Genomic DNA, 27,929 nt, shown 5'->3' with positions numbered 1-27,929 from the left:
ACCACTCAAACGAGCCCAATGTTTATCACCCAGGCACTGGAAGACAACCCCTCTGAAATCATCATGACGTAGCATTTAGTGAATTATGGCGAAAGTTAGGAAACGTCAACATGTGCAAGTTGAAGGGAAAACCTCGGATAAAAGCTCAGTATCCAAGAATGACAGTAAAGGGATGACGAGCGGGAGATCAGACGTGTTTCTGAAGCTTTTCGCTGCCGGATTTTACGGGCTGAGCTCGTTTCTAATCGTTGTTGTGAACAAAAGCGTCCTCACCAGTTACAGGTATGCCTACAGTAGTCTATGCATGGGCAGTTCGTTGGACTTTGGACACTAATGACAGTGCTAAACACAGAGTGGGGTTGTTTGGTTACTCGGTCTCGGGGTACCAACATCAATGTAGCTGAATGTGGTGTGGCATAAAGCTGTTTTACACACACTTTAATCGTATTAAACATTATCTAAATGTTTTTGCTGACCACAGATTTATGTAGAAAAACACTGACTGCTTTGAATGTCAAACTTGTCATTGTGATTACAGCTTTTTTATTCAGGGTAAAATAAGAATGTTTTATTGCCAAATTACTGCCTTTATTCCTACATGGTATTATAAGTCTATGGGAATTTTCACTGATACTGGCCATAATAGTTATGATAGGAGCCTACTTTGTCATACTGTATGCATTTGCTGAAGTCACATCATTTAATAACTTTTGTTTGCAGATTCCCCTCATCAACATGTGTTGGGATCGGTCAAGTAAGAATGCTCTTCATGAGTTACATCAATTGAAGAGTTGCTTATAAAAGAGCCATTTTATATATATATATATATATATATATATATATATATATATATATATATATATATATATATATATATATATATATAATATAACATTTATTACAATATATATATATTTTTTTTCAGATGCTGGCTACAATACTAGTACTAGGAGCTGCAAAGGCAATAGGTGTTATCAAATTTCCAGGTTTGGACAGGAGCATCCCAAACAAGGTTACACAATGATTCCTTTCTATATCCGCAGCATACTATTATAATCTATTGTACATCATCTATGTACATTTTGTTGCTAAGTTTCCAAATGCAACATAATTCAATGACACATCATTCAAGCTGAAGGGAGCTCAATTTCACAGTTTAAATGGCCCTTCTGTTGCTTTAAATTACATACAACCTAATGTACAAAACAGTAATTGGTGGAAATGAAAGTGGGCGGTACATAGCCTCAAGCTGTATTTTGTTTTCCTCACAGAGACCCTCTCAGAAACAGATAAACAATGGTTTCTCTCAGAGTGGAATGTACAGTGGGGAAAAAAAGTATTTAGTCAGCCACCAAATGTGCAAGTTCTCCCACTTAAAAAGATGAGAGAGGCATGTCATTTTCATCATAGGTACACGTCAACTATGACAGACAAATTGAGAAAAAAAAATCCAGAAAATCACATTGTAGGATTTTTTATGAATTTATTTGCAAATTATGGTGGAAAATAAGTATTTGGTCACCTACAAACAAGCAAGATTTCTGGCTCTCACAGACCTGTAACTTCTTCTTTAAGAGGCTCCTCTGTCCTCCACTCGTTACCTGTATTAATGGCACCTGTTTGAACTTGTTATCAGTATAAAAGACACCTGTCCACAACCTCAAACAGTCACACTCCAAACTCCACTATGGCCAAGACCAAAGAGCTGTCAAAGGACACCAGAAACAAAATTGTAGACCTGCACCAGGCTGGGAAGACTGAATCTGCAATAGGTAAGCAGCTTGGTTTGAAGAAATCAACTGTGGGAGCAATTATTAGGAAATGGAAGACATACAAGACCACTGATAATCTCCCTCGATCTGGGGCTCCACGCAAGATCTCACCCCGTGGGGTCAAAATGATCACAAGAACGGTGAGCAAAAATCCCAGAACCACACGGGGGGACCTAGTGAATGACCTGCAGAGAGCTGGGACCAAAGTAACAAAGCCTACCATCAGTAACACACTACGCCGCCAGGGACTCAAATCCTGCAGTGCAAGACGTGTCCCCCTGCTTAAGCCAGTACATGTCCAGGCCCGTCTGAAGTTTGCTAGAGTGCATTTGGATGATCCAGAAGAGGATTGGGAGAATGTCATATGGTCAGATGAAACCAAAATATAACTTTTTGGTAAAAACTCAACTTCAGTCGTGTTTGGAGGACAAAGAATGCTGAGTTGCATCCAAAGAACACCATACCTACTGTGAAGGATGGGGGTGGAAACATCATGCTTTGGGGCTGTTTTTTCTGCAAAGGGACCAGGACGACTGATCCGTGTAAAGGAAAGAATGAATGGGGCCATGTATCGTGAGATTTTTAGTGAAAACCTCCTTCCATCAGCAAGGGCATTGAAGATGAAACGTGGCTGGGTCTTTCAGCATGACAATGATCCCAAACACACCGCCCGGGCAACGAAGGAGTGGCTTCGTAGAGAAGCATTTCAAGGTCCTGGAGTGGCCTAGCCAGTCTCCAGATCTCAACCCCATAGAAAATCTTTGGGAGGGAGTTGAAAGTCCGTGTTGCCCAGCGACAGCCCCAAAACATCACTGCTCTAGAGGAGATCTGCATGGAGGAATGGGCCAAAATACCAGCAACAGTGTGTGAAAACCTTGTGAAGACTTACAGAAAACGTTTGACCTGTGTCATTGCCAACAAAGGGTATATAACAAAGTATTGAGAAACTTTTGTTATTGACCAAATACTTATTTTCCACCATAATTTGCAAATAAATTCATTAAAAATCCTACAATGTGATTTTCTGGATATTTTTTTCTCATTTTGTCTGTACCTATTTTTTCTCATAGTTGACGTGTACCTATGATGAAAATTACAGGCCTCTCTCATCTTTTTAAGTGGGAGAACTTGCACAATTGGTGGCTGACTAAATACTTTTTTGTCTTGCATCAGACAATGGAAACAGTGTTCCTGTTCCTGTTTCAACCTGATGAACTACTGTGTCTATAGTAGACTTTTATTCTGTCTTTGCAGATGTTTCCCCTACCTCTTCTGTATGTTGGGAATCAGGTATCAGGACTTCTAGGAACCAAAAGACTCAAGTATGACCTCTTTCTTCTTCATTGACCCTGATAGAATATTCACCACTTTATTTCTATGATATGAAGCATAAGAGTGATTCCTCACGAAATCAGGATAAAAAAGGCCATGATTTGGGGGATTTTTACGACATTGAATCCATAGAATAGTCCTTGTTGACATATATTTGACATTTGTATCTAAAAGCATATTTGAGAAGTAATTAATCAAAGTTGGCATACAGTATTTATTACATTTTGGCCTTACCCAGGCCTCCTGTAAGACTCCATAATGTTTCATCTGTAGGTGCTACATTTACATTACATTTTTAGTCATTTAGCAGACGCTCTTATCCAGAGTGACTAACAGTTAGTGAATGCATACATTTTTTTATTTTTTTCATACTGGCCCCCCGTGGGAAACGAACCCACATCCCTGCCGGCCAAACCCTCCCCTACCTTCGACGACACTGGACCAATTGTGCACCGCCCATGGATCTCCCGGTTGCGGCCGGCTGCGACAGAGCCTGGACTCGAACCGGGATCTCTAGTGGCACAGCTAGCACTGCGATGCAGTGCCTTAGACCACTACGCCACTCGGTTTCATATTAAGCTTTTTCCACTTGCTCTATTTAATGAGTAGTATTTTGATTTCAATAGCATTTTTTTACATTAATTTACGAATATAAAAATATAAACATGAATATTGAAAAAACAGTTTTGGATTTGGCATATTTTTCAATATATTGTTGAACATAATAAACTCTATGGGCATATCACAGTTCCAGAGTGGGATCTCTGCTAGTTTTAAAGTTGTGGCCCATTTTATACAGAGAAATTGTCATAGTAGGCAATGTAACCAATCACAGCCCTCCTTTTACTTGTATCATTGCACATCCTGCAAATCACCAGCAGAGGATGACCGTTTTGAATCCATTTTCACATTCACTCTGTTGGTAATGCTTACAAATTGGATCATATGAAGAAAAAAAAAATGTATGCACTCGGGTCTTCGCCAGGTTCCGCTCACATAGGCTACACAAAGCGGAATAGCGAGAGATAACCGTTTTAGAGCGCTGGAGGTGGGATGAATAGAGCAGCCATTTGTGCATAGTGGCTCCCAGCATAATCTCGACAGACCGACCGAATGAGAGAGGCGTAGCCCCGACAGCCTAGTTTAAGCCTGTTTCAGTGGTCGGTCGCCCCATATTGAGGCTCGTTGCCATAAACTAGCCTACCAAAATTGTACAATGCACCAAAGAGATTTAATAGCCTAATGATAAAGTACGGCCTGGGCACTCACTAACTGTAAGTCGCTCTGGATAAGAGCGTCTGCTAAATGACTAAAATGTTTTTTAAAAATGTAAATAACTCTAAAAGTAGCTCTGGAACTTTGATATGCCATATTACAGAGCAGGTGCCAATGTTTGCTTTGTAGCACCTACATATTAGTGTCTTAAAGGAGGCCTGGGTAAGACCAAAATGTAATAAATATGCCAACTTTGATCAATTATTTCTCAATTATGCCGTTAGATACAAATGTCAAATATATCATATGTCAACAATACTTCCTCCAAAGGACCATTCTATGGATTTAAATGAGTGAAAATCCCAATAATCATGGTCTTTTTCTGTCCTGGTTTCATGAGGAATCACTCATAAAGAACACAGTGGTATGATTGTATATATCCTTTATTCCCTTCCAGTCTACCCATGTTTACGGTTTTAAGAAGATTCTCTATTTTGCTAACCATGTTGGCTGAGGGAATCCTACTTAAGTAAGTTCTCTTCAAATATTAGAAACCCAATATTTGAAATTTCAAAATAAGATTACATTAGATTTTTCATTGGGTGAATAACGTGTTTCATTCCCCACAGAAAGACATTCTCTGGGCCTATCAAGGCAACAGTGTTTGCCATGATCTTTGGAGCCTTTGTAGCTGCAAGGTAATAATTTGACTTGCTTGCTTGCTCATAGGGTGTCTAGGCCAGGTTGCTTTAAGCAGATGTCTCGCCCGGCAGGTTCAGTTTGTTACCATTGCAAAGTCTAGTACAGTGAGGGAAAAAAGTATTTGATCCCCTGCTGATTTTGTATGTTTGCCCACTGACAAAGATATGATCAGTCTATAATTTTAATGGTAGGTTTATTTGAACAGTGAGAGACAGAATAACAACAACAAAATCCAAAAAAACGCATGTCAAAAATGTTATAAATTGATTTGCATTTTAATGAGGGAAATAAGTATTTGACCCCTCTGCAAAATATGACTTAGTACTTGGTGGCAAAACCCTTGTTGGCAATCACAGAGGTCAGATGTTTCTTGTAGTTGGCCACCAGGTTTGCACACATCTCAGGAGGGATTTTGTCCCACTCCTCTTTGCAGATCTTCTCCAAGTCATTAAGGTTTCGAGGCTGATGTTTGTCAACTCGAACATTCAGCTCCCTCCACAGATTTTCTATGGGATTAAGGTCTGGAGACTGGCTAGGCCACTCCAGGACCTTAATATGCTTCTTCTTGAGCCACTTCTTTGTTGCCTTGGCCATGTGTTTTGGGTCATTGTCATGCTGGAATACCCATCCACGACCCATTTTCAATGCCCTGGCTGAGGGAAGAAGGTTCTCACCCAAGATTTGACGGTACATGGCCCCGTCCATCGTCCCTTTGATGCGGTGAAGTTGTCCTGTCCCCTTAGCAGAAAAACACCCCCAAAGCATAATGTTTCCACCTCCATGTTTGACGGTGGGGATGGTGTTCTTGGGGTCATAGGCAGCATTCCTCCTCCAAACACGGCGAGTTGAGTTGATGCCAAAGAGCTCAATTTTGGTCTCATCTGACCACAACACTTTCACCCAGTTCTCCTCTGAATCATTCAGATGTTCATTGGAAAACTTCAGAAGGCCCTGTATATGTGCTTCCTTGAGCAGGGGGACCTTGCGGGCGCTGCAGGATTTCAGTCCTTCACGGCGTAGTGTGCTACCAATTTTCTTCTTGGTGACTATGGTCCCAGCTGCCTTGAGATCATTGACAAGATCCTCCCGTGTAGTTCTGGGCTGATTCCTCACCGTTCTCATGATCATTGCAACTCCACGAGGTGAGATCTTGCATGGAGCCCCAGGCCGAGGGAGATTGACCGTTCTTTTGTGTTTCTTCGATTTGCGAATAATCGCACCAACTGTTGTCACCTTCTCACCAAGCTGCTTGGCGATGGTCTTGTAGCCCATTCCAGCCTTGTGTAGGTCTACAATCTTGTCCCTGACATCCTTGGAGAGCTCTTTGGTCTTGGCCATGGTGGAGAGTTTGGAATCTGATTGATTGATTGCTTCTGTGGACAGGTGTCTTTTATACAGGTAACAAAATGAGATTAGGAGCACTCCCTTTAAGAGTGTGCTCCTAATCTCAGCTCGTTACCTGTATAAAAGACACCTGGGAGCCAGAAATCTTTCTGATTGAGAGGGGGTCAAATACTTAGTTCCCTCATTAAAATGCAAATCGATTTATAACATTTTTCACATGCGTTTTTCTGGATTTTTTTGTTGTTATTCTGTCTCTCACTGTTCAAATAAACCTACCATTAAAATTATAGACTGATCATTTCTTTGTCAGTGGGCAAACGTACAAAATCAGCAGGGGATCAAATACTTTTTCCCATCACTGTATATAGTTAAACTGTTGAAAAGGGAATTGTCCCCATTAGTGTGGAAATACATGACAAAAAAAAAAAACATCTCTCACTTGGTAAAAATCTCTGTCTGTTACAGCACTGATTTGGCCTTTGATCTTCAAGGTTATTTTTTCATAATGCTCAACAATGTTCTGACTGCAGCCAATGGGGCCTATGTGAAGCAGAAACTTGACTCCAAGGTAAGTGGATATGTGCCAACAGTTCTTTCCTGTGTATTTGTATTACAGCATAATAAAAGACAGGGAGAGGCCACCTCACTATATATTTACAATACAGTACAGGTACTCATGTTACATGATGTTTTATGTTATGTGTGCACCCGATTGAGACAATGCATGACTTCTGTACTGTATATCTATAAACAATGTGGTCCAGTGGGTCCACACACATATTGATATAAAAACAGACTTGGACATCACATTCCGTGTCGATTTGATACCCTCAGCCCCTTTGGGTCTCACCATTGAAGTATTGCCATTGTGTGTTGTGTTAATGTTTTTTCCCTACCTGTATCTATGTGTTCATAGGAGCTCGGCAAATATGGGCTGTTGTACTACAACGCTTTATTTATGATCATCCCTACAGTGGCATATGCACATTTCGCCGGGGATCTACAAATGGTAAGAGGTCGTTGTGGGTGTTTGTGTGCGTTGCACACCATGTTTGTGCATAACTGTTATGTGCTGTGAAAAACATCTACTGGCTATTGTTGTTACCATTTAACTGAACCCACGTTTGTGGTGTTGCTTCTCCTGTTTCTATCCAAGGCATTGGAGTTTGAAGGGTGGTCGGACATGCTGTTTTTGTTCCAGTTTGTGCTTTCCTGTGTTCTGGGGTGAGAGTATTGATATTTTCATCATATCATGTTTCATATACTGTAGACAAATGTGCTGAGAATGTTAGTATCTTTGACAATGTATACCTGGTATAAGATTTCACTCCGATAATGAATAATGGTCTGGGACAAGTGATTCGTTGTACAATCGTTTTAATATTGTGCAATCTATTCCTGGCATAAGCATTTACAGTACCAGTCAAAAGTTTGGACACCTACTCATTCCGGGGTTTTTCTTTATTTTTACTATTTTCTACATTGTAGAATAATAGTGAAGACTTCAAAACTATGATATAACACATATGGAATCATGTAGTAACCAAAAAAGTGTTAAACAAATAAAAATATATTTTATATTTGAGATTCTTCAAAGTAGCCACCCTTTGCCTTGATGACAGCTTTGCACACTCTTGGCATTCTCTCAACCAGCTTTATGCGGTAGTCAACTGGAATGCATTTTCAATTAACAGGTGTGCCTTGTTATAAGTTGAATAGGTGAATAGTTATGCACGCACAAGTTTTCTGTTTTTTTGTCTTATTTCTTGTTTGTTTCACAAGAAAAAATATTTTGCATCTTCAAAGTGGTAGGCATGTTGTGTGAATCAAATTATACAAACCCCCAAAAAATCCATTTTAATTCCAGGTTGTAAGGCAACAAAATAGGAAAAATGCCAAGGGGGGTGAATACTTTTGCAAGCCACTGTATTTAGAATTCAAGGCACACTGAACCAGCATGGCTACCACAGCATTCTGCAGCGATACGCCATCCCATCTGGTTTGCGCTTAGTGGGACTATCATTTGTTTTTCAACAGGACAATGACCCAAAACACCTCCAGGCTGTGTAAGGGCTATTTGACCAAGAAGGAGAGTGATGGAGTGCATCAGATGACCTGGCCTCCATAATCCCCCGACCTCAACCCAATTGAGATAGTTTGGGATGAATTGGACCGCAGAGTGAAGGAAAAGCAGCCAACAAGTGCTCAGCATATGTGGGAACTCCTTCAAGACTGTTGGAAAAGCATTCCTCATGAAGTTGGTTGAGAGAATGCCAAGATTGTGCAAAGCTGTCATCAAGGCAAAGTGGCTTCTTTGAAGAATCTCAAATATAAAATATGTTTTGATTTGTTTAACACTTTTTTGGTTACTACATGATTCCATATGTTTTATTTCAGAGTTTTGATCTCTTCACTATTATTCTACAATGAAGAAAATAGTAGAAATAAAGAAAAACTCTTGAATGAGTAGGTGTGTCCAAACCTTTGACTGGTACTGTAGGTGGACAATTTGGTTGTCATCAGTGGCGGCTCCTGAAAAAATTCTCAGGGGGGGCAATTTTTCTGATGATTTAGGTGACCTACACACATTTTAAAAAAGATATGTCCAGCAACAACATGAAGACAGGGGCAGCATATAAGTCAATACCAGAAGCATTTATTGACTGATCTCAAAAGTGTTGGCTTACCAGGGTTGGTGGAGCCCTCAGTTTCATCTTTGCCTCGCAAAGCTAACTCAAACACTCCGCAAAACTTCACACACTGGATTAGCCGGCTGAGGATGTGGCGGTTCTTGCTAATGTCGTAGTAAATATATTTGTTATAGTGAATATGGAATATGATATGTTGAGTAAAATGTTGTGCTAAGATCTATTTAGGTCAGGAGCTGGTTATAAGTTCTGTTCCTATCCAATAACAATGGACAAAAGGGTCCTATCTTGTCAGCCTTGTCAGTTTCAGTTCTCCAGTAAACTTGTGATTATCAACACTAACCTCATCGTTGTGGCGGCGGACAGCTAGCCTGTATCCCTCATCCAGTTGAGTGGGAATGTTCACTCTCCCCAAAGCAGACAATCTCAAACAGCTATCCATGTGGGTCTTTGACAGCTCATGTTTCTTAATCTTTCCTGAAAGATGGTGCATGTCCGTTACACACCAGTCGCTGTCCAAGCGGTGCTGTCTGCCGTGCCGCCTTCAGGGTGAAAGAGTAAGCAGGGGGTAGCAGAAGACTGCATTAGCTACATCGCAGCCTGCTAGCCAGGTTTTTCGTTCGTACCAATTTTTGGAAAATCCTCGGGTGTAGGACTTCCCCCTTTAGTAGAAACCTGTTGAATTATTACATTTGGTCTGGGAGGTCCTAATTGTTTCGTTGCCAATTTATCTTCATTTGTTCGCCGACAAAAAGGAACTTCTTTCAAAGACACAATCGAGTTGCACTGAAGCCTAGCCATTTTGATAGAAGTAGTGAATTGATTGACGCTGCTACCCGCTCTTTTCTTAGTTACGTTCATGGTTATATGTTACGTATGACGAAAGCGCGTAAGTGCAAGCCCTCAGAAACCCATAGAGATTGTATTGAAAGCTCTGATATTTGAAAAAAATAGATTTTACATGGGAGTCTATGACAGACTTCTGGGCGATTTTCAACCTGACTGAAATCGCCCCAAAAGGGGGGGGGGGGGCATTTGAAGCACGACTTTAGCCTGATTGGACATTTAGTGGCACTGTGGCAGATCAGACGTCTAGATTACAACACTGATAACTACTGTTGCCGTGATATAATTGATTAGAAAAAAAATCCCTTCCTTTTCCCGTTTGGCAGTGCGTCGCCCATATCGCCCTATTGAACACACCGCCCCTGGTTGTCATATAAGAGTTTCTAGAAGCCTCACAACAACATTGTCAACCACAATTAGTGTCAACATTTCTTCTGAATCAAATGTAGTCAAATTATTGTTTAATAAGATATCATATATGGATGATTAATTCCTAACATCTTTTGTTCTCTGTTTTGGCAGCTTTGTTTTAATGTACTCCATTGTGCTTTGCACTCAGCACAACTCGGCATTGACCACCACCATAGTGGGCTGTATTAAAGTAAGCCATCAATAAGTCGTTTTTATCATTGCAATCCAACACTTACAGCATGTACATTGTTATACACTGTCGTGACTAAAGTATTGACCGCTGTTTTACTTCCTTCCACAGAATATTTTAGTCACGTACCTTGGAATGGTCTTTGGCGGAGACTATATTTTCACCTGGGCCAACTTCATTGGATTAAACATCAGGTAAATTAATATTCTTCATTCACCTTAATTCTGAAAGTACGGACGTTCTCTTTTCTACTTCTGACTATTTCTACTGACAGGTCTACGCCCTATTTACTGAAGTGTGCTGGGGTTTTTCCTTATGTCATTGACTGAAGAGATGCCGTGAGAGTTTAATTTGAGCATCCTTCTCTTATTGTCTCCCTAGCATTGCTGGCAGTCTGGTGTACTCCTACATCACGTTCACAGATGAACAATCAAGTAAGCAAAGTGAAAAGATTTGCCAGGAAAATGAGATTACAAATCCTACGTGCCATTGTGTGAGAGTTGGTGAAAACAAATGAGATTTTTATTGTTTTTCATTTCTAACAGATTTGTTTTATTTTCCTCTCCAAATGGTACTGTTATGTAAAGTATGTTCAATAAAAACAGCTGCTCAACTTTCCCATTGGCTGATACTTGGCATCGCAAAAAACAGGCAGTAAAAAGGACTGTGCTTGAAATCCTAGATTTGGTCCATAGTTAATGCTATTTTATATTATTCTTATTCTATTTATATAGCCATAGTAATATTAATATATTTTATGTTTCTACTCATTTCACTTTATGGACAATACATTTCTGAAATGTTTACTTGTCATTTCAACAGAAAAGCCTTAAATGTGGGTGCCACTGGAAGGTTGGAGCTGGAGATGGACTCTTTGTAAGACATGTACTGTATGTGTATGTAAAACATTTTGAGGACTTGGGTGTTTCGATCCATGAACATTTATTTACCTTTGGCCACTATTTCAGGATTTTCTAATAATCATATCTAATAATTATACTATCATGAGACTGAATCAAGTGTTCTAGACGATTTGTGCCTAATCAAGTAAATACAGTAACTATGGCCGGAATTCAATAAAAGACACGTTGTAGCACTGTAAACATATTTTCCGCTTGAGCCAACATCTGCAGCTTTTACCATGAATGTGATCTCCACAAACATCTGGGAAATTGACTTTTAATTGTCGGTTCTGCAATGCACTTGTCGACAATGCGCCTCTGATTCTCGGCCTGTTTATTCACATTACCATTGAATTATTTGATTATGCAATGAGCCATTTGATACTTTTGTTTATTCAAAAAAGTTTTACATGTACAAAAAAAAGTGTTATATTTTGTGAACCTAATTTCTAAGCAAAGCGCTTTACATTTTTTACTAGTATGTTCAACATTGTCAACCTCGGAAATGTAAGTTGCTATGTTGGTTACATGCATATTTCAAATGTTGAAATATGGCTAGGTTTCATTTCCTGTCACACTGATGAAAAATGTATGAAATCTCCCCCACTTTTACCTTGTCCAAATCATAATTAAAATCAATTTTCCTACCCTAAAATCATTAGATTTTATCATTGATAAAGTGCCTAATTTGCAGTTGGGGCACAGTAAAAACATGAAATAAAACAATGCAGGTCACCAGTCTGAATACATTTATTAAATATAGCCACCGTTATTCCATTCACAGCCAGTCTTGGTATACACTTCACTTTAATTCATGTTGTCATTGAGGAAAACTTACAGCACATTTGTTAAAGAAAAAAAACGAAAATACTTGAATCAACAATTTGAGGCTAACACTTTAAACAAAAAACTGCTTTTTTTAAACCCTTTGTGAATGTAGACCAAAGCAGGGGTAGCCTACAAAGTAAAATGTTGAGAACATCAAAAAGACTAACAAAATCAAGTTCTCAAAACAATGTCTTGTTATTAAGAAGCATCCACTGGAACTAAATGGAGGTTCTTCACATTGAAGCTTACAGTCAAGGTCTTTAATTACAATTCGTAATAATAAGAGCTTGCTTAGAGGCCATCATGAAACTTTGCAGGTAATGGCAAGTGAGAAAATAAACGTTACTGGTACCCAGTCTCCAATTTCAAAAGGTGTCACTGCACCGCATCTCTCTCTTTTACATGGAGTCATTATCAAACATATTTTTGCTGCAAATACATTTCCAAATGCACTAGGTGAAAAAATGGGACTGGGAAATGCTGAGAAATAGGAATGACTACTTAGAACAGCTCTGCTCGGAGCAACAAGGAGAGAAGTCTTACAAGAAAGCTTACGAGAAAGACCATAAAATACAGACAGATTAAAAGACATGATTATCAAAAAGTGTAACAACTGTACAACATAAGAAAATCTATTCAAACTTCACACGTAAAATCACTGAAGTACTTACTGTCTAAAAACAACAGACAAACAAAACAATAGGAAAGCCTGACAATTTTTTATATATACAGCGTTCTACAGGACATCACTGATGTCAGACGCTTTACACAAACAAACCTCGGGGGACAGACACTCCCATTGGTTCATTTCTTGCAATTAAACAACATTTCCATGGTTACGGCATATGGGGGATCATGTTTCAAATAAGCAATGATGTCATTCAGCAGTGTTGCTTTAACCACTATCAACAAAGAAAGAAAAAGGATGAAAGTGCAACTTAGTGTGACGGCAACAGCGCCAATCTGCCTGCTTATCTATCTATTGCCCTGTCGAAGACCTAGAACCCTCTACATACAACACCACCCCTTCGATTTCCTGGTTTCAAATGGCTAGGACAGCAAATACCCATCAATCATAACACATTTATTTGTAAAAAATATAAATATCTTTCACGTAAAAAAATATCACAACTGATTTTTATTCTAATACAAATCGGAAAAAAGCATTTAGCGTACAAATTCTCGAGATCGGTCTCTCCAAAAAAGGGAATGAGGAGAATAAGTAGAAGAATCAGTATGAAGTATTATGTGGTAGTAGTAATAGTAGGTAGGGGGAAGGGAGAGGTTCAGGAACTGTGGTACTTTGGATGTGTGGAGCGAGGCAGGGCTGTATGCTGTGCCCCTTTACAATCAGGCCGCTGCCCTCCCTCCGTTTGCTGGTGTGGCCCAGCCGGGTTTGGTTGGTTGGTATGGGTCGTATTCATTAGGCACAAAACGGACGAAAACAGACGGAAGGAAACAGGGATTGGACTTGTCCAATAACAAACGCTAGTTTTCGTTTTCCGTTGCTAAATGTTTTGCTTCAGTGTGCACTAATTAATACGACCATGGTTTTTTAAGGTTTGGTTCTTTGCCCTTTGCCCTCTGAGAAGGGGTCGTCATCTATCATCAGTCCTCCTGCTGGAGGGTCGTCGATGTTCTGGAGGGTTCCGGCTCGCTCTGTTCCGGTGGCTCCGCCTCCATCCGGCACCTCTTGGCCGGCCTGTCATAGAGGAGCGCGTCTTCTTCATCGTAGTGACCGTCACCACAGTGTGGCTCCAGGGAGCCGTTCCTGTTGTGGCTGGGCACGGCGGCCGCTACCTCGCAGCCGTTGGAGTCATTGTCCGAGGCGGTGGGAACAGGGAAAGCGTCCAGACAGGGGTGGTTGACAGTGGGCCCGTTGGACTGGGTGGGTTCTGCTTTGACTTCATTCGCCACCGTGGACGATTGGGAACCTTCTCCCGAGCCCGAGTTTTGACTCACTACACCTGTTGGAGGAAAGATAAGAGAGTGAGCTGCTGATGTCATGAATTATGTAGGGTCTTCACAAGAATTCACATGATATGTTCTGAGTATATTTATCCCTTCCTCTCTTACTCAATCCCTCAATTTGTGTGTTCCCTTACCGTTGTGGCTGCTGCTGCCGTCCTCCCTCTCGGAGTGGCTGGTGCTACTGTTTGAGGTGGTGGGAGGGGGCGAGGCCGCCCGGCTGGAAGTGGCACTCTCCGTCTCGTCTAGCAGCCGGTCCATGTAGTCCCTGAGACACACGGGGTAAACAACCAACCACACAGTCAGCACCAACTAGAGCCTACCAGCCTGGTCCTTATACTAATCACGCCACATTTATACCCAGCCATACTGGGCTGGCCTGGTTACGCAGCCACCCTAGTTGCTGGAACAGTGCTGGATAGGACCATGTGAAAAACATCCAAGCCAGCATAGTACATATCAGCTCGGCATTATATAGTGTTAAAATGATATTTGATTCACACCCCTAGAACACAGTGACAACAGTAGGTATGGTTCAAAAAAACAAAGGTGATCACACATTTTGAATGTGTATTAGTGACATGGAATATCCATTCATGACAAGTTAAATTTCATTGAATATGGGTCTTTCTCTAAACTAGGGTACCAGTGAGGATTTCACACCAACTTTTTTAGCCTGAATTTAAAATGGATTAAATAAATATTTTTTGGTCACTGGCCTACACACAATACCCCATGTCAAAGAGGAATTCAATTTTTTGAAAAATAACAAACTGAAATGTCTTGAGTCAATAAGTATTCAACCCTTTTGTTATGGCAAGCCTAAATAAGTTCAGGAGTAAAAATGTGCTTAAAAGGTCATGTAATAAGTTGCATGGAGTCACTGTGTGCAATAACAGTGTTTAACATTATTTTTTTATGACTACCTCATCTCTGTATCCCACACATACAATTATCTGTAAGGTCCCTCAGTACAGCAGTGAATTTCAAACACAGATTCAACCACAAAGACCAGGGAGGTTTTACAATGCCTCGCTAAGAAGGGCAACTATTGGTAGATGGGTAAAGATGAAAAAAACAAACAGACATTGAATATCCCTGTGAGCATGGTGAAGTTATTAATTACACTTTGGATGGTGTTTCAATACACCCAGTCACTACAAACTCAGTTGCCGGAGAGGAAGGAAACCCGCTCAGGGATTTCACCATGAGGCCAATGGTGACTTTAAAACAGTTAGAGTTTAATGGCTGTGATAGGAGACAACTGAGGATGTATCAACAACATTGTAGTTACTCCACAATACTAACCTAAATGACAAGAGTGAAAAGAAGGAAGCCTGTACATCCTTGAAACTGCATTTTTTCATTGTTCCCCTCTAATCAGGGACTGATTTAGACCTGGGACACCAGGTGTCTGCAATTAATTATCAGGAAACTAGCAGGCTCCAGACCACATAGGGTAAGAGTTGAATACCCCTGCTGTACAGAATACAAATATTCCAAACCATGCATCCTGTTCGCAACAAGGCACTAAAGTAATACTGCAAAAAATTTGGCAAAGCATTTCACTTTTTGTCCTGAATACAAAGTGTTATGTTTGGGGCAAATCCAACAACACACATTACTGAGTACCACTCTCCATATTTTCAAGCATAGTGGTGGCTGCATCATGTTATGGTTATGCTTGTAATCATTAAGGACTGGGGAGTTTTTCAGGATAAAAAAAGAAACGGAATGGAGCTAAGCACAGGCAAAATCCTAGAGGAAAACCTGGTTCAGTCTGCTTTCCACCAGACACTGGGAGATGAATTCACCTTTCAGCAGGACAATAACCTAAAACACAAGGCCAAATCTACACTGGAGTTGCTTACCAAGAAGACAGTGAATGTTCCTGAGTGGGCAAGTTACAGTTTTGACTTAAGTCTACTTGAAAATCTATGGCAAGACCTGAAAATTGTAGTCTAGCAATGATCAACAACCAATTTGAAAAGAATAATGGACAAATGTTGCACAATCCAGGTGTGGAAAGCTCTTAGAGACTTACCCAGAAAGACTCACAGCTGTAATTGCTGCCAGAGGTGCTTCTACTAAGTATTGACTCAGGGGTGTAAATACTTATGTAAATGAGATATCTGTATTTCATTTTCAATACATTTGCAAATATTTCTAAAAACACGTTTTTACTTTGTCATTATGGGGTACTTTGTGTAGATGGGGTGAGAAAATCAATTTAATCAATTTTGAGTTCAGGCTGTAACAACAACAGGCACTGTAAGGGGGAACATATCTATTTTAAATACTATTCAACAAATTGATTTAAAACTTATGTTTAACTCTTTCTCATAGTTGGTGTCTTGACGGATTTGTCCAAAATCATGTGACAAAACAGTTTTCTGTCCTTGCATTTATGGCAGTGTAAGTTGTCGTTATATCATATATTAAGCATTAATCGGTTAAATTAGACATTGAACTTGAACCCTGTAAGAATCCTGGATCTAGCTGTCGGACAGTTTTTTGTATAGAGATCTCAGAAATCCAGTGTAACTACGTAACATTTCATGTCTCCTCATGTTACGGGGTGAAAATAGTTTATCGGCACACAAATCCCCCAAAATGTATGAGATTGCAAAATGGAATGCTTTTAACCGAAAGAGTCACCTAAAACCTAAATCGATACGGTTATTAACGTGGTTCTTCAATAATTATGCATAATAATTGTTGGATGCGCATTTGGTGTCGAGCTGGTAATTTTTTTTTACATCATCTGATTCAGGAAGGAATTTTCTGAATGACAGTCAAGTGACGAACAGCTGTTGTGATAGCACACGCGATGCAACAACACAGCCCAAGTGCTGGAAAAAAGGTGTTCGCAAGGAATATCAAGAATATTTGTCTCATTCGTTACGCCGGTGATGACAGCTGTGCCTGGATACACGTTGGATCTAATATCCCTAGCGAATTGATGTTCATCATCTGTTGTTGTCTGCTTGATTTACAGCCGGGTCTCGTTGGATTGAACAGAGAAAGCATCAAGGTAATGAGGTCATGTTTTCCCTTATTTTTTTTTGTGCCTCGGATTAGACAGCGAGTCTACTGTGCGCAATTGTGTAAAATAGACTATTGCACAACACCCAACGCTATTCCTATGAATTATTCTGGATATAATAACAAATTACATAGCCTAGCAGTGGACTTCTTCACAATATGATCTGGTACTTAAATAACATGACAAATACATTTTGGATTCCATGTTACACCTGCAATTTTAAACAATACAAGTGGCTTGAGTAGCCTACTTGAACTCAGAAATTCAAGTACTGGAATAGGCCTACCTTGACAATCTGATATTTCCTCAATTTGGTGCCTCTATTAGGCAATATATGTACAATTGTATAAAATTGAGGTCCTTGAAAATTACAATGAAGTGCTTGAAAAAGTCCTTGAATTTTGACTTGCCAATGTCTGTATGAACCCTTCTTAAATGATGTATAGTCCTAGGCCTATGTTGTATAGGTGGAGTTATGGTACAATTTTCATATATTCCTCTAAGTACACTGCATAATTTTTTTTACATGTTTTGTTTCAAACCATTTTAAAATGTTGATCCTAATGTCACACATTGGCCCCATTATTTATAGAAAAAACCCATACTATTTTCCGTTATACATGTTTAAAATACATCTCAAATCAGGTAAGTACAAATCTATAATATATTGAACTGTATAACAACACATTTGTCGACGTATTCAAATATTCAAAAGATTTGTGAAAGCATGGTCTGGTGAAAAGACTTACGTGACACCGGGGTGAAGGTTGTATTTCCTTTTCCCCAGCCTGGTTTGCTGTGCAAAGAAATCATAACGCTCAGACTTCTTCCACATGTAATAAAAGGCCACACATTCTCCTACTGACCTAGTTCTCACCTGAAAAATGTAATATCAGCAGACAACGAGATAGCCATTATTACCATTGCCTTCCAGAGTTGGACTCAATTCAATTTCAACCCCCCAATCAAGACGGATGAGTCGAAATGCAATTTGTGAATTGAAAAAAAAAACGAATTATGCAAAAGTTGGAGTAGCTTTTCAATTCATGAACTGATTTTCGATTCCTCACGAAAGTTGAAGGAGGTTCAAATGGAATTGACCCCAACCCTGATTGCTTTAAAACACATCACATGCAACTCTCAAATCAACATGAAGATGAGCATTATTCTTAATGTCAATATACTTTTCAATCAAATACTGTATCAAATATAATAGGATCTCTCTTAAGATAATAAACATAGCTTACCTTGTTGGCTTGTATTGAATTAAAGTCTTTCCCATAAGCTTTTAGTCCTTGCTCAAAATATCGACATTCTTCTTCTGTCCACACAGACAGCTCTTCTGTGACAGAAGGGTAAGGGTTGAGTATCATGACAACTGCTGCATTCAAATAAAATATCATAAAAACTATGAAAATGTGACAGGTCCCAGGCGTGGGACGCTATGAACAAGACACAAACAAAAGCCAGGACCCAAGTAACCCCTTTATCATCAAAATACCTCAATAAGACATACATGCCTGGTGAGATAATGACGAGAAAATATGCCAGCTATTTTAGTGAAATCAAGAGAAAGTTAAAACCATTTCACTGCAGGTCTTACCTCTAGCTGCCTTCACATTAAACTTCAGTCTTCTTAAAGCTTCCTCTGTGTCAAATTCACACTTGACCAACTCATAAAGCGCCTGTGGAAAGACAACATTGAGGTTGTAAAGAAGACGGTTACAGACGAAAGTGCATACTAGTCTTTTATGATCGTATTCAGTAGGTGGCATAAAGTTTAGGAACAGTGAAATGTGAACGCTTAAACTTTTCCAATAAACACAGTTTTCTGTTGTGAAACGTTTTTCTACGGTGTGCCCTACTGAACACAACCCTGGATGCCAGTCGGCTCGACTGTGGTGGTCTTCATACCTGCTCATTGTCTTTGACATGGGATCCCTCAGGGATGGCATCCACTCCCTTCTCCTCTCCTGTTCGTTTTGACGCCTCCGTCAAAAACTCCACAACCTTGCACTCGGGAAGGAACTCAGGGTCCCATAAAAGCTGGTCATCATTTTCATATGCTGGAACGAGTGAACAAAAGAGAGATAGAGAGGGGGAGAAAGAGAGAGAAGGAAAAAACTCATTTTATTTCCTATTTACCTCTGTGATTGGAAGATATTTCACTTGAACTTAATTAGTGCATTGCAATTGCAAACAGAACACCTTACCTTTCTCATTGTCATTATATTTACAAAGGCCAGAGGGCGTTTCAGCCTGATACATGGAACCAACCATGATTTCCTGTCCAGGTCAAACACAAACATTGTTTAGTTTCCCAAATCAAAAGTGTGCTTCAAATGAATAACATGTCTCTTTAAAAGGTTAGAACTACCATATCTAACGAATGATTAAACAATAATAAAAACCAATATATTGACCTTTTTCCAATCATCAGAAGGGACATAATCTTCGTCTTCTGACTCTTCCTCTGCATCATTACCTGAAACAAGATTTGGCATTTTGACTCTTTTCACTAGCTAGGTTTCCATCCAAATTGGCGACAGAATTTCATGTGAATATTCTATAATGCGAATAAACATGTGCCTTTTCCCACCAGAGATGTATCTCCATCAAATGTATTTGTTGCAGATAGAATTATGTTCATGATGATGTAGTGCACATCATTAAAAATACAAGTTAAATGGGTTTCCATCTTCTTTTCAACTCTGCTGATGGTTTTGTCACAAAAAATGTTGCATTATATAGTGAATGTGCCAACTCTGGTCTTGGCACGTGCCCTCTAGCCAACAGCTTGCAATTACAGTGTGGATACAGCCTAGCTTATTATAGCCAAAAGAGCAAGATTTGTATTTGTCAAACGTCAGCCAAGCATCGATCGTCATGTCACCAGAACAAGACCCTTGATATTTATTGGACAGGAGCATCAAGCTCATCGCCGTGCACTTTCACCACCCTGTGAAGTTCATCATAACTTATTTCATCTGTAGCCTAATAAACTGCATGCTTTCCCGAGTCGTAGTGAGAGACCACACAACATATCATTGCGTGACTCCAAGTTTACTTTCGATACGATGGTTATTATATCAATATTTGTGCATGAAGGCGTTTCCACCTAAATTTGTGTTTAAATTTAACTGACACAAAAAGATCACACCTTGACTAGCGTATTTTGTTTTGTCAACATTTGGAAAGTTTCGCGACAAATGTGCAGTTTCCATCAGGCCAGTGGTGACTTTTTATCCAAATGTACTTTACTCGCATAAAAAGGTTGGATGGAAGCCTGGTTACTGACACATATTAGTTCTCATTTTGAACCACTGGGTTAAAATGCATATAACAAGATCTCACACACTATCCAATATTTAAAATAACACGACTCGGTGAGGGAAGCAAAGGTGCATACTTTCAAAGTACTTGCGCTTCTGTGATCCACGTATCAGCTCTGCCGTGCAGTGGGATTTGACGGAGCGCGTGCGACCCTCGCTGGACGACTGGTTCTCGTTCCCCAGTCCTGACGAGATCTTCACCCTCTCGGTCTGAACACACACACACACACACACACACAACCCAAGGTGTTACACACAGATTAGTCCCCAATGGTGCATTAGTCAAAAAAGCCCCTGTGAAACAACAAAATTGCCATTCATTCATGAAAACAGTGGAATCAGCATCAAAGCTGCCTAGATGTATCTATTATATAATAATATGCCATTTAGCAGTCATGCATGCATTCATTTCAAATACTACTATCAGCAGATTTGTAACTATTTGACTGATTTCCCTGTAAATCAGTCAAATCTTTTAAATTGTTGCATGTTGCGTTTATATATTTTTTGTATTCTGTAAGTACACTGAACAAAAATATAAACGCAACATGCAACAATTTAAAAGATTTTACTGACTTACAGTTCATATCAGGAAATCAGTCAATTGAAATAAATGCATTAGTCCCTAATCTATGGATTTCACAACTGGGAATACAGATATGCATCTGTTGGTCACAGATACCTTAAAAAAAGGTAGGGGTGTGGATCAGAAAACCAGTTAGTATCTGGTGTGCTGCATATTTGCCTCATGCAGCATGACAAATCTCCTTTGCATAGAGTTGATCAGGCTGTTGATTGTGGCCTGTGGACTGTTGTCTCACTCCTCTTCAATGGCTGTGCGAAGTTGCTGGATATTGGCAGGAACAGGAACACGGTGTCCTATACGTCAATCCAGAGCATCCCAAACATGCTTTATGAGGCCATGGAAGAACCGGGCCATTTTCAGCTTCCAGGAATTGTGTACAGATCCTTGCGACATGGGGCTGTGCATTATCACGCAGAAACATGAGGTGGTGGCGGCGGATGAATGGCACAACAATGGGCCTCAGAATCTCGTCCCGGTATCTCTGTGCATTCAAATTTCCATCGATAAAATGCAATTGTGTTTGTTGTCCGTAGCTTATGCCTGCCCATACTATAACCCCGCCGCCACCACGAGGCACTCTGTTCACAATGTTGACTGCTTGCCCACACGACACCATAAATGTGGTCTGCGGTTGTGAGGCCGGTTGGACGTACTGCCAAATTCTCTAAAACGACGTTGCAGGCGGCTTATGGTAGAGAAATGAACATAGAATTATCTGGCAACAGCTCTGGTGGACATTCCTGCAGTCAGCATGCCAATTGCGCGCGCCCTCAAAACTTGAGACATCTGTGGCCTTGTGTTGTGTGACAAAACTCCACATTTCAATGTGGCCTTTTATTTTCTGGAGCACAAGGTGCACCTGTGTAATTATCATGCTGTTTAATCAGCTTCTTGATATGCCACACCTGTCAGGTCGATGGATTATCTTGGCAAAGGAGAAATGTTCATTAACAAAGACGTAACCAAAGTTGTGCATCAAATTAGAGAGAAATACACTTTTTGTGCATTTGGATTTCTGGGATCTTTTATTTCAGCTCATGAAACATGGGACCAACACTTTACATGTTGCGTTTATATTTTTGTTCAGTGTATTATACATTTCTGACTAAATATGTCAACTTTGTTGGCTACAGAATATGTAGTGGTGATTTATAACAATCAAATTAGTGCAATAAGGTGCAAACAAGCATTCCTTCTTTATGAGTGTGTTGATTGATATCCCTGTTATTTCAGGAGAGTCATGGCGCCCACCTTATTCCTCTTCAGCTCGCCAGTGCTTCTGCTGCTTTCATCATTGTCCAGCTCCTCTTCCTCCTCCTCTTCCTCATCCTCCAACTCTTCATCCTCTAGGTCTTCCTCGTCTTCTTCTTCCTCTCCATCTGCAGGCGAACCACCGCCGTATCCGTACATACTCAACAACTCATGAATGGGCATCTCTCCCTCCTATGGCACAAATGGAACAACAACAATAACTTTTGTTGCACACTGGATTACACTTAAAACAGACTAGCTAGCTTCACATTATCAATATCTGAATGTTGCCTTTACAATAATAGGGGTCAAATACTCAATATCTATAACTAAAAGGTTACTGTTCCCAGGGTCGTATTCATTAGAGCATTCACTGTAGCAAAACGTTCTGCAACGTTTAAAACAAGTGTTTCTTATTGGACAAGATCGAGTAGTCCCTCCCTGTTTCAGTCTTTCTTCTTCCGATCAGTGCCTAATGAATAGGATCCTGGATAACTTTCAATCCACAAGAAGAAATGATGTTGAGACGCACCCGTGCAAGGTCGTCAATCTCATTGCTGAAGTTGGTCTCTCCCTCGAGCATCTCCTCCTCTTCCAGTGTGCGTTCGTCGTCAAAGTCGTGGACGAGCATATCTGCTGAAGGATCAAACTCATGGTCGTCTGCTGAACCTCCTAAGGAAAAACACAACGGGAAACATTGAGGAGATACTCAATAAAGTGGTATTTCATTTATAACAAACAATATTATGACATAAGCTAGGTTTCCATCCAATTGGTGACAGATTTTCAGGCGAATATTCGAAAAGCAGCATAAAGAAAATATGCAAATTTTCCCACCAGCGGTGCGTTTCCACCAAATTGATTTGTTGCGGAAAAAAATCTAAAGTTCAATGTGTTTCCATCGCATTTTCAACTCGACCAATAGTTTAGTCACCAAAACTGTTGCATTAAATAGCAAAATGTGCCTACTCTGGTCTTGGCATGTGTGCTCTAGCCAACAGCTCACAGATACAGTGCGGGTAGGCTGTGCGGGTAGGGTAGTCTACACAATGAGATTATTATAGAATATTTTTAATTGTCAAACGGCAGTCAAGCATCGATCATCATGTCACCAGAATAAGACCATCGATATTTATTGGAAAGGAGCATCAAGCTCATCGGCGTGCACTTTCACCACCCTGTGAAGTTCATCATAACTTACAGTGCATTCGGAAAGTATTCAGACCCCTTCCCCTTTTCCACATTTTGTTACGTTACAGCCTTATTCTAAAATTGAATAAATAAAAATGTTCCTCATCAATCTACACACAATACCCCATAATGACAAAGCGAAAACAGTTTTTTATTTTAGAAAATGTATAGAACAAAAAAATATATGTAGACACCTTCTAAGTATTCAGACCCTTTGCTATGAGACTCGAAATTGAGCTCAGGTGCATCCTGTTTCCATTGATCATCCTTGAGATGGTTCTACAACTTGGAGTCCACCTGTGGTAAATTAAATTGATTGGACATGATTTGGAAAGGCATACACCTGTCTATATAAAGGTCCCAGAGTTCACAGTGCATGTCAGAGCAAAAACCAAGCCATGAGGTAGAAGGAATTGTCCTTGGAGCACCAGGACAGGACTGTGTCGAGGCACAGATCTGGGGAAGGGTACCCAAAAATGTCTGCAGCATTGAAGGTCCCCAAGAACTCAGTGGCCTCCATCATTCTTAAATGGAAGAAGTTTGGAACCACCAAGACTCTTCCTACAGCTGGCCGCCCGGCCAAATTGAGCAATCGGGGGAGAAGGGCCTTGGTCAGGGAGGTGACCAAGAACCCGATGGTCACTCTGACAGAGCTCCAGAGTTCCTCCATGGAGATGGGAGAAACTTCCAGAAGGACAACCATCTCTGCAGCACTCCATCAATCAGGCCTTTATGGTAGAGTGGCCAGACGGAAGCCACTCCTCAGTAAAAGGCACATGACAGCCCGCTTGGAGTTGCCAAAAGGCACCTAAAGGACTTTCAGACCATGAGAAACAAGATTCTCTGGTCTGATGAAACCAAGATTGAACTCTTTGGCCTGAATGCCAAGCGTCCCATCTGGAGGAAACCTGGCACCATCCCTATGGTGAAGTCTGGTGGTGGCAGCATCACGCTGTGGGGATGTTGTTCAGTGGCAGGGACTGGGAGACTAGTCAGGATCGAGGGAAAGATGAACGAAGTACAGAGAGATCCTTGATGAAAACCTGCTCCAGAGCGCTCAGGACCTCAGACTGGGGCGAAGGTTCACTTTCCAACAGGACAACGACCTTAAGCACACAGCAAAGACAACGCAGGAGTGGCTTCGGGACAAGTCTCTGAATGTCCTTGAGTGGCCCAGCCAGAGCCCGGACTTGAACCCGATCGAACATCTCTAGAGAGACCTGAAAATAGCTGTGCAGCAACGCTCCTCATCCAACCGGACAGAGCTTGAGAGGATCTGCAGAGAAGAACGGGAGAAACTCCCCAAATACAGGTGTGCCAAGCTTTTAGCGTCATACCCAAGAAGACTCAAGGCTGTAATCTCTGCCAAAGGTGCTTCAACAAAGTACTGAGTAAAGGGTCTGAATACTTATGTAAATGCGATTTCCGTTTTTTATTTTTAGTAAATTTGCACACATTTCTAAAAACTTGTTTTTGCTTTGTCATTATGGGGTATTGTGTGTAGATAGATGAGGAAAAAAACAACTTAATCAATTTTAGAATAAGGCTGTAACGTAACAAAATGTGGAAAAGGTCAAGGGGTCTGAATACTTTCCAAATGCATTGTAGCCTAATAAATTGTGTTTGCTTTCCCGAGTCGTAGTGGGAGGACCACACACCAAGTTTCCACCACCATTTCTCGCATAATACATTTTACTGACACAAAAAGATCCCACCATGTCGAACGAACAAATTATTTGTCGGCATTTATAAAATGGTACCGAAACTTCCTGGTTTTATCAGGCCTTCCTTCCAGCATTGGGGAACATCTCGCACCGCCCCCGTGCGCCACATCTATTTCTATGGGCACAAGCACTGTTCATGACACAAACCGCTGGGCTCTCCAGAGGGTGGGATGGTCTGCCCAACGCATCACCAGGGGCACACTGCCTGCCCTCCAGGACACCTACAGCACCCGATGTCACAGGAAGGCCAAAAATATAATCAAGGACATCAACCACCCGAGCCACGGCCTGTTCACCCCGCTATCATCCAGAGGCGAGGTCAGTACAGGTGCAGCAAAGCTGGGACCGAGAGACTGAAAAACAGCTTCTATCTCAAGGCCATCAGACTGTTACATAGCCATCACTAGCCAGCTACCACCCGGTTACTCAACCCTGCACACTAGCCGGCTACCACCCGGTTACTCAACCCTGCACCTTAGAGGCTGCTGCCCTATGTACATAGACATGGAATCACTGGTCACTTTAATAATGGAACACTAGTAATAATGTTTACATACTGCTTTACTCATTTCACATGTAATACTGTATTCTAGTCAATGCCACTCCGACATTGCTTGTCCTAATATTTGTATATTTCTTACTTCAATTATTTTACTTTTAGATTTGTGTGTATTGTTGTGATACTACTGCACTCTTGGGGCTAGAAAAAACACAAGCATTTCGCTACACCCTCAATAACATCTGCTAAAAATGTGTATGTGACCAAGAAAACTTGATTTGAAACTGTTCACACCCCTCTTGTTGGCGAGTCCCACCGTTTGGGAACCACTGATCCATCGCAGCTGTCATGATTTATTTTTTATATGGTATTACTTTACTCGCATAAAAACAGTGGATCAAAACGTGGTTAGTGTGGTGTGTTCAGCCCAATTTTACTTCGCATTTGTTAATGATTTAATGAGGGATTAAAATTACACATATCAATGAGCATAAACCTTTCTCTCAGTTGTAACAACAATATTTACCTGGGCTCGTACTCCCAACGGAGGGCTAAAACACAAAACAAAATACTCAAGATTAGTCACAACCAGATAGATACACAAGTACGGTTGATGACAATACATGTAGCTGTAACTTTGCTATAACTTGACGGTTCAGAGATACTGTCAGTGAATTATTATGTTTTCTGGATGAGGCCAATATAGACAAACTAGGCCTGAACAAAAACATAAATAGGAACTACCTACAATGCAGCAAACTGATCATCAGTCTGGGTAGTGGATGGAAGTGGAAGTCAAACTAAAAGCGCGCCTGAAACTTATGCCTGACTCCTTGTTGGCTAACGCGAAGGTAAAAATAGACATTACTGTAGCTAACGTTAGCTGGTTCTAGCAAGGAGAGAACTCTGATCAGGCCATAATTGAAACAAGTCAATCATCAATTTCAGGAGAGCGCTAAAGTAGTTATTGATAAACAAATGGGTTGTTCTCACAATCTAGACACTTAGCTGTGAATGATTAGCTATCTAGCTATTTGCTAGCCCCTGCCTCAGCTAACTTTAGCTAGCTAAATTAGTTATTCACATAGTTAGCCAACTAGGTTCGCTTTCAATATGCAGAATACCACCAGGTCCCAAAAAATGGAACAGTACTGTAAAATATTAAATTGTATCTTTTCGAGTGGGTAACGTTAACGATAGTAGTCCGCCAACCTTTCCCAACCGTAGCTAGCTACTAGCGAGCTTAGCATAGCTACGAAGCTAGCCACCATCGCTAAACTGAAGTTTGAAAAATACAATTTATGGAAACGCGACAAGTGTAATATTTATCTCTTCTCCGTATTTTAGGACATATTTTTTTATTCTCATTTGGGACCTGTGCACCCGACAGAATCAACTCTTTAAACCTAAAAACATTTTTATTCTCCCGAATATTTATTGGAGTTTCCTTCCTACCTCCGCCATGTTTGAAATCCTGTGGGGTCAGCAATTTCCCGGATTGACTTGCCCCGCCCATACAATTCTTGTCCCATACAACTCGATCATGGCTAGAAAGGGTACAGCTTTTGTCAAATGTACGTCAAAAGTTAATTTTTGGGGCATTTTAGTTCACCCTAAACCTCTTCCTAACCTAACATAGTTATTATAACCTGCTTCGTTAATTATCCTAACCTGCTGCGTAGGTTCTCCTAACCTGCTACGAAAATCTGACGAAAGCTGTAACCCATCTAGTCAAAACCCTACAACTCTGAGAGCTACATCAGAGAGGAAGAGGACAAGAGAAGCCCAACTTGGAGGAAGATCTGTCTCCCTCCAGCTGGTGGCGTTGTTTCGTCCACCAATCAAGTCGTTTTTGTATGGAGGTCAATGAGAGTGTCGAATTTGGTCAACAAAAAAATGAAAGGTTGGGCCTCCCGAGTGGCGCAGTGGTCTAAGACACTGCATCGCAGTACTAGCTGTGCAACTATAGATTCTGGTTAGATCCATGGAGCGGGGCACAATTGGCCCAGCGTCGTCCAGGTTAGGGGAGGGTTTGGCCGGTAGGGGTATTCTTGTCCCATCGCGCAATAGCGACTCCTGTGGCGGGCGGGCCGGGCGTAGTGCACGCTGACACGGTTGCCAGGTGAACAGTGTTTCCTCCGA

At 40.7% G+C, this 27,929-nt stretch overlaps 2 protein-coding genes across 5 annotated transcripts; one reads left to right on the top strand and one right to left on the bottom strand.

Moving 5' to 3' along the window:
• Positions 1-46: 46 nt before the first annotated feature.
• LOC121534956 (UDP-N-acetylglucosamine/UDP-glucose/GDP-mannose transporter) lies at positions 47-12,097 on the top strand. The gene is made up of 13 exons (XM_041841597.1): positions 47-282; positions 721-754; positions 926-1,012; positions 3,027-3,094; positions 4,777-4,848; positions 4,949-5,017; positions 6,831-6,933; positions 7,282-7,374; positions 7,522-7,589; positions 10,382-10,460; positions 10,572-10,654; positions 10,842-10,894; positions 11,283-12,097. The coding sequence occupies exons 1-13, from the start codon at positions 86-88 to the stop codon at positions 11,291-11,293; spliced, it is 1,017 nt and encodes a 338-aa protein (XP_041697531.1). The 5' UTR covers positions 47-85; the 3' UTR covers positions 11,294-12,097.
• LOC121534955 (mesoderm induction early response protein 1) lies at positions 12,095-27,615 on the bottom strand. Of its 4 annotated transcripts, none has more exons than XM_041841593.2 (13): positions 27,243-27,615; positions 26,314-26,338; positions 22,906-23,045; positions 22,374-22,565; positions 20,614-20,746; positions 19,628-19,689; positions 19,418-19,490; positions 19,119-19,270; positions 18,808-18,889; positions 18,452-18,543; positions 17,954-18,081; positions 14,296-14,426; positions 12,095-14,157 (listed from the first exon to the last, which is right to left on the bottom strand). In XM_041841593.2, the coding sequence occupies exons 1-13, from the start codon at positions 27,249-27,251 to the stop codon at positions 13,799-13,801; spliced, it is 1,578 nt and encodes a 525-aa protein (XP_041697527.1). In that variant the 5' UTR covers positions 27,252-27,615; the 3' UTR covers positions 12,095-13,798. The 4 variants fall into 4 exon arrangements, with proteins under 4 accessions (XP_041697527.1, XP_041697529.1, XP_041697526.1 ...); XM_041841595.2 differs by having other exon boundaries at positions 17,954-18,000; positions 18,452-18,546; positions 27,243-27,603; XM_041841592.2 differs by having other exon boundaries at positions 18,452-18,546; positions 27,243-27,602.
• Positions 27,616-27,929: the final 314 nt, after the last annotated feature.

The sequence above is a fragment of the Coregonus clupeaformis genome, chromosome 21, assembly GCF_020615455.1.
Source record: "Coregonus clupeaformis isolate EN_2021a chromosome 21, ASM2061545v1, whole genome shotgun sequence".
Taxonomy (NCBI): domain Eukaryota; kingdom Metazoa; phylum Chordata; class Actinopteri; order Salmoniformes; family Salmonidae; genus Coregonus; species Coregonus clupeaformis.
This window is presented reverse-complemented; position numbering and strand designations above follow the sequence as displayed.

Coding starts and splice junctions, on each gene's coding strand:
- LOC121534955 (XM_041841592.2), bottom strand. Junction 20,747..22,373: donor GCGAGCTGAAGAGGAATAAG/GTGGGCGCCATG, acceptor GTGTGTGTTCAG/ACCGAGAGGGTGAAGATCTC. Junction 18,890..19,118: donor ATGTCAAAGACAATGAGCAG/GTATGAAGACCA, acceptor GTCTTTCCACAG/GCGCTTTATGAGTTGGTCAA.
- LOC121534956 (XM_041841597.1), top strand. CDS start 86: ATGGCGAAAGTTAGGAAACGTCAACATGTGCAAGTTGAAGGGAAAACC. Junction 7,590..10,381: donor GTGCTTTCCTGTGTTCTGGG/GTGAGAGTATTG, acceptor CTGTTTTGGCAG/CTTTGTTTTAATGTACTCCA. Junction 10,461..10,571: donor CCATAGTGGGCTGTATTAAA/GTAAGCCATCAA, acceptor TTCCTTCCACAG/AATATTTTAGTCACGTACCT.